Raw genomic sequence first — 6,000 nt, forward strand, 5'->3', positions numbered from 1 at the left:
GTGTCACGTGGGTCTGATTTCACCAGAAATTTAAAGCCAGACTGTCATGGTGGCTTGTTTTTGTATTTTACTGAATAGTTCACCAAAACATGTTTCTGAAAACATTCTAAGCGAGAAATAGGCCATGCAGTTACTAAATCTGTCTTCATTTCAGATTGAAAAAGTTCAGTTTAAAACTTTTTTGTCAGATTGAGAGACTGTAGTCAGGCTCATCCCGCTTGTCATTATCGGGTTAGCACTCCACCAATCAGATTGGTAATTTGTGTCCGACTGCCAGCAATGCCAGCCTTCCGACTGAGCATGTCAGGTTGGCCAAAATGAAGGTCGCCGGCTCCTCCAACGGAAGACGGCGCGGAACACACCAAACACACTCGAGTCACCGGCCTCGCCAGACTGTCCGACGGCCGATTCTAGGGTTGGTGTGTCAGGGCCTGTAACCCTCAGGTGGTCCTCGGGTCAAACGGACCCGTTTTCCTACATCAATGTTCTTTTTAATTACCCAAAATAACATGATTGCTTCCACACAACGCTCTTTGGCAAGTACAAATCTTTACTTACTAATTTTGGAGTGTTTTATTCAATTTTGTAGAATGTTGGAGAAAAAATTGAAGTGATTTTGAAATAGTATTGAGTAAAATATTCCAGTCTGTGATTATCCATCAACATACATTCCATTAATTTTAGTCTAAATAATTCCTAATTTCTGTTTTTATTACTCAAACATTAGGTATAATTTCCTACAAATGAGGTTTATTGACCATAAATTCCAAAAATAACTGTAAAACTAATGTTAATAAGTTAGCGTTGATACGTCGTGTTGAAAACGTCAAAAAAAGTGACAAACATTTAAAAAAGTGGTGAAAAAGGGTCAAAAATTTAAGAAAAAGTTTTTAAAAAATGGATTAAAAAGCATCAACATAGGTGTTGACTTTCAATTTCGATGGGAAGATAATATAAGGGTTAAGATTCTGAAAGCCAAATGCAAAAAACATGCTGGCTTTTAAAATAATGTCAATAAAGAAAATTAAACAGAAAGAGATCCTGAAAAACTCCACTGATTGACTGCAGCAGTGTGGATGATAATTTATCTGTTTTGCTTTGACGGATAAAATGTAAATATCCCTTCAAACATTCACTCTTTCAGTATAATATCTAAAGTATTACCTTTTGCATTGCTGTGGGGGTTCCCCAGTGAACTGTCCGAGTGATGTCAGTGGTCCCGTCTCTGATAGTAGTGAGAGACATGATGACTCATTTCAAATGCAAATGATGTGATGTGAAACTGGAGAGTCAGTGAGCAGAGTGTGTTTTTACTCACAGATACTGCCCGCCAGAATCCACCAGGTACATCTCATCAACCGTCAAACTCCTGCTTGATTCTTCTGAAGGGCTGCAAAAACAAACAAGAATAAATGATAGATTGCAGACAGTACTTGTAGTGCACTTAAAGGACCATGCCAGTGTTTTGTCGACAATTTGTCACAGAAAGAGAGAGAGCGAGAGAGAGGGGGGGGGGTGTAAATCAACAAAGGCCAGATTCCAACCAACGAAATATTGCAGTTTTTACTCGGCTACACTTGTAGTTACTAGTTAGTTTTTAAATGGAAAAACAACCTACAGGCTACTCTACTAACAATACCAAGTAAGTATACCAAGTAATATACAATGTGACTAAAATTGGCAACAGAAGAACTTATTTACTGGTGAAATATTTAATGCTTTTTACATCTTTTTTGCTGATAATACTTCTGTACTTTTACTTAATACATATTTTGAATTCAATTTTTACTTATAATGGAGAATTTTTACACATTGGTATTCTGCTTTCACTTAAGTAAAGCATCTGATTACTTCCTCCACCACCAGCCATTATATAAGCAAGCTCCCAGGCCACCATAATGCCCCCCTTCACCAAATCAGTTTAAAATGTACTGTATGCTTCAAAAAAGGTGCAAGAGCAACATAAGGAACCATGTCTAAAACCACCCCTAAGGTCCTTTAATAATGTTGCAAGCTAAAGGCTAAGAAAAGATAGATACTGTATACTGTTCATGTTGGATATAGGGTACATGAAAAAGAAGAAGACAGTTAGAAGAGGGACGAATATGAATAAATCTTACCTGTAATGAGCAAGTGCAGCATTAGGTCCACTTGCAGAGATAGTCTCAAAGCTTGGGCCTCGGCTGTCATTCTGTTTGCTGTAATGATGTTTATAATAGCTGTGACTTAAGTGTCTTTTGAACATGACTAAGTTTGAACTTCAGTGTCTTCATGGCAATTCCTGTTCATCAAATACTGTTCCTCCATCTTATGTGCACTCACCTGCGACACTTATTGACGTATTCTGCAGCAGTCAGCTCTGTCTCTTTGCCCCCTGGCACAGCCTTTTCCAGCCACATCAGCAACTGGATGACCGCAACTGCATCCCTCACCTACACAGAGTCAAAACGACACACTGACCAGGAGAGTCTCAGCATCAATCACGACAACGCAAAACAAACAGGCTGACAATTTAAATTGACTTGTTGCAAGGCTGTTCAGACACCTTTGGACAGGGTAATAAATGTATCAGGATGTGTGTTCACTGAAGCGTTCCAGCTCCAAATGAAAACGATTCATAAATGTCCCACCACTCTGACAGTGATGTCTGATTAATGAGTTCCTGGAATGATAATAGTCTCACGTAAATGTTTTAGAGGCTGTATTATATTTGTGCTCATGTGTGTATTTATACGGTGGTGTGGATGTGTATAACTTGAGTGTCTGTGAGTAGATGACGTACGTGAGCGTCCCTCAAGATTCGCTGCTCAGTGTCATCTTTCACTGCTTTAGTCGTCAACACAGGAGAGTATGAGCTCGTCATTAGTTTCTCCTACATGATGCAAAAAAAGGTTAGGGTTAGGGTTATGCAAAAACTATATGAGCAGACCTTTCTTCTTAAAATAGCCACATTTATAACTGTTTGTGTGGATTTACTTCCAAAAATTACAAAGGCTTTTCTCATGAAGTACTCATGCATTTAGCTACAAATGTTGTGCACTGTAGTCTGTATGTATGCCATGACTGCACGCCCCACACTGACAGCGCTAAAAGGCAGTGCCCTCTAGTGTCAGTACATTACATTAATGATTACCGGGCGTTGTAATTTTGTGAGATATCATAAGAATTGTTGTGCATACGTTTTTATATGATATCATGCAAAGTTGTTAATGACAATACATTGGATTATTGTTATTACAAGGGAATAGGTAGTTATTTAGTTACTGGTGATCTGCAAATAAATTGTCTTGTGTGATTACAATTATTTTAATTTAATTTTTTGGGTAACTTGGGGGCAGCAAAACAAGCTGTAAACACAATATTGACGTATTATCACCTTATAAAGTTGAAACATTGAATATGTTACCACTAGTTTACACATTCAGCAGAAAGAGAAAAGAGGCATTTTGATTTAAAACATACTCAAAATGAGTTTAGACACATATTTAGCATGTAATGTTTTTCATTTCACTTTCTTTAAGACACTAAAATACTTGTTAGAGTAGATGGAAACTGCAGAGTCTGGTGATAAATCTTCAAATCGTTCTTCACCACAAGTGATGCCTTTCACATTGAACAGTCAATTGATTTGTGCAGCTTTGAAAACTTAGGTTTTGTCCACAACACGGATCAAAAATATCCCAGCAGCAGCCAGTAAGTGGTGACTCACTACAGCTGCAAAACTACAGCAAAACAAACAGATTATTATACTTTATGTACGTAAGTGTATGTAAGTGCATTTAATTGGATCATAATGTAACACTTACAAAAAAGGTAATTATGCAGTATAGTAAATATAATGGAAAATTATATCTATGTACCTCTGGTGTGATGATTTCATAAAGTGCGTAGTTTGTGTACTCTGTGCCGATCCACACTTTAACACCAGGCTGGGCAACATACTTCTTCAGATGATCTCGAACAGTGTTGTAGCTCTTTAGCTGTACACAGTAGGACCCGTTACAGGAGGCATTTAGGTACACCCTCAATTCATCTGTCACTCTGTCTGTATGGAGAAAAAGCCTAGGAGATGTGGCAGAAGGAAAGTTTTGCATAACTTATATGTCCTTATATCCTAGCATTTGTGATGAAGCAGTGACATAAGAAAGGAGTCCCACATGTTCACACGATATCACAAAAAAATGGACTTACCAGATCTCATCCATTGTGAGTAGTGTGTAGGAGTAGAAGAAGGGATTGTATGGGATATCGTTGCCGCGCAGATTGAACAGCCCTAGAAATCAAAAGTATACACCACCACCCCTAAATGTCAGCAGCAATTCATGCACTCATGTACTTAATCTGCTAGATCCACCTGAGCCAAGACAAGTTGTTCATATCTAATACTTTAATCCGAGGGATGTGACTCCTTCTGTGTCCCTGTCATTAAAAACGGACTCGCTAATTCTAAAAGTCAGGTCTGATGATTAGCAGTGCTCCTGTGTGTGGGCAATAAAGAAAGATTGCTTTTGAATTGTACTGTTCTTTTAGAAAGTGCTGAACTGAATTTCCAGTGAGCATGCAGCAAATCAAATGAGTTTAATAACATGATAACTGTTGATAATATTGGATTATAAATTTCAGAAAAAGTCATGTTCATATTTATCCTTTTGACTTTTTAAACATCGTCTTATGTGATAACAGTATTGTCCAATTAAAAAAACATTTGTAGTCTAATCTGTAGTGTTTTCTCATTTTGTATTGTGGTTAAACTGCTTGTGAGTCTGATTACTGTGTTCTTATCGGCAACACCTTAGGAACCTTAAAGCCATGGTTATATTTGTGCTTTTTTGTCTCCTCTCATTTTAATTTGATGCAAACCGCATTTCCAGAGCTTGCCTGATGCGTAAGCAAAAGTAAGCAGATTTTGAGAGCCCTGCAACCACTAGGTGTCCTACAAATGGGAAACAAAATAAACCACTTGGGAGTACTGTTCAGCCTTTTTCAAATATGTTGTGCATTGTACTGTAAAGCTGTATCCTGTTTAAATATTACCCATGTTATTATTTTATTTTCAAGTCATTTTTAGACTTTTTTCAGGTTACATAGTTCAAGTTCTGGTAATAATTTAAGCATATTTAAGTGTATTCAGCTGTGGTTCAACATTCATTTTTCTAAATCAATTCATGGAAAGCTTCAGAGTTACTCACAGGCTGTTTCATCCAGTGCTGACAGCAGAAGAGCTGTTGGTTCATATGGATTGTCTCTTATCTGATCCCGTATTTGCATCACTTTCTTTTGCCAGGGCCTTTCTGCAAACGCACACATTTTAATTTTATTAACATCCACATGACAATTAAAACTCTTGATACTCATGTGGGCCAGACATTGATATTTATAACATGTTCGCCATAGCTCTTATTGAACTTGCATACATTGTTTTTTAAGGCCATTATGGAACAGGGAAATAGTTGGCTACTAAGCTATTGAATGTACATCAGCTAGTTAATAACTGTACCTGTCTGGTGTAAAGGTTTATTCTCTGTGAGTTTGTCACTAAGAGCAACTCCTTTCACATTACACAGTCCATTAACCAATTGTTCATATAAAAATATGAACGCTGCTACTTGGAGTTTACCTCGGTGGATGAGAGGGTCGCCTTCACTTAAAATGTTGTTTGTGCACGTGCACCAAACAAGAGTGCTGAGTATTCGGCCTTCTTGGAGACCTTGAATGGAGTCCTGTATGGGGCTCCAGTGAGGGACTCCATAGTTCTGCTGGGGGACTTTATTGCACACGTGGGTAATAGAGGCATGATTGGGAGGAATGGCTTCTCTGATCTAAACCAGAGTGGTTATCTGTTGTTGGACTTCTGTGCTAGTCATGGATTGTCCATAACAAACACCATGTTCAAAACATAGGGATGCTCATAAGTGTACATGGTACCAAAGCACCAAAGGTCAATGATCGATTTTGTAATTGTTTCATCGGATCTGAGGCTGTGTGTTTTGGACACTCGGG

At 38.1% G+C, this 6,000-nt stretch overlaps 1 protein-coding gene across 3 annotated transcripts in view; it reads right to left on the bottom strand.

Annotated features, from left to right (window-relative positions):
- xpnpep2 (X-prolyl aminopeptidase (aminopeptidase P) 2, membrane-bound) overlaps window positions 1–6,000 on the bottom strand; it is a 100,598-nt gene that overhangs the window by 4,266 nt on the left and 90,332 nt on the right. For all 3 annotated transcript variants that reach the window (XM_034883016.1, XM_034883014.1, XM_034883015.1), the window contains 8 exons: window positions 5,190–5,291; window positions 4,192–4,273; window positions 3,861–4,062; window positions 2,783–2,872; window positions 2,323–2,432; window positions 2,121–2,198; window positions 1,319–1,390; window positions 1,165–1,225 (listed from right to left, as the gene is read on the bottom strand). In XM_034883016.1, coding sequence (XP_034738907.1) covers window positions 1,165–1,225; window positions 1,319–1,390; window positions 2,121–2,198; window positions 2,323–2,432; window positions 2,783–2,872; window positions 3,861–4,062; window positions 4,192–4,273; window positions 5,190–5,291 — 797 coding nt within the window. The remainder of the gene's footprint in view (window positions 1–1,164; window positions 1,226–1,318; window positions 1,391–2,120; window positions 2,199–2,322; window positions 2,433–2,782; window positions 2,873–3,860; window positions 4,063–4,191; window positions 4,274–5,189; window positions 5,292–6,000) is intronic.

The sequence above is a fragment of the Etheostoma cragini genome, chromosome 10 (genome assembly GCF_013103735.1).
Source record: "Etheostoma cragini isolate CJK2018 chromosome 10, CSU_Ecrag_1.0, whole genome shotgun sequence".
Taxonomy (NCBI): domain Eukaryota; kingdom Metazoa; phylum Chordata; class Actinopteri; order Perciformes; family Percidae; genus Etheostoma; species Etheostoma cragini.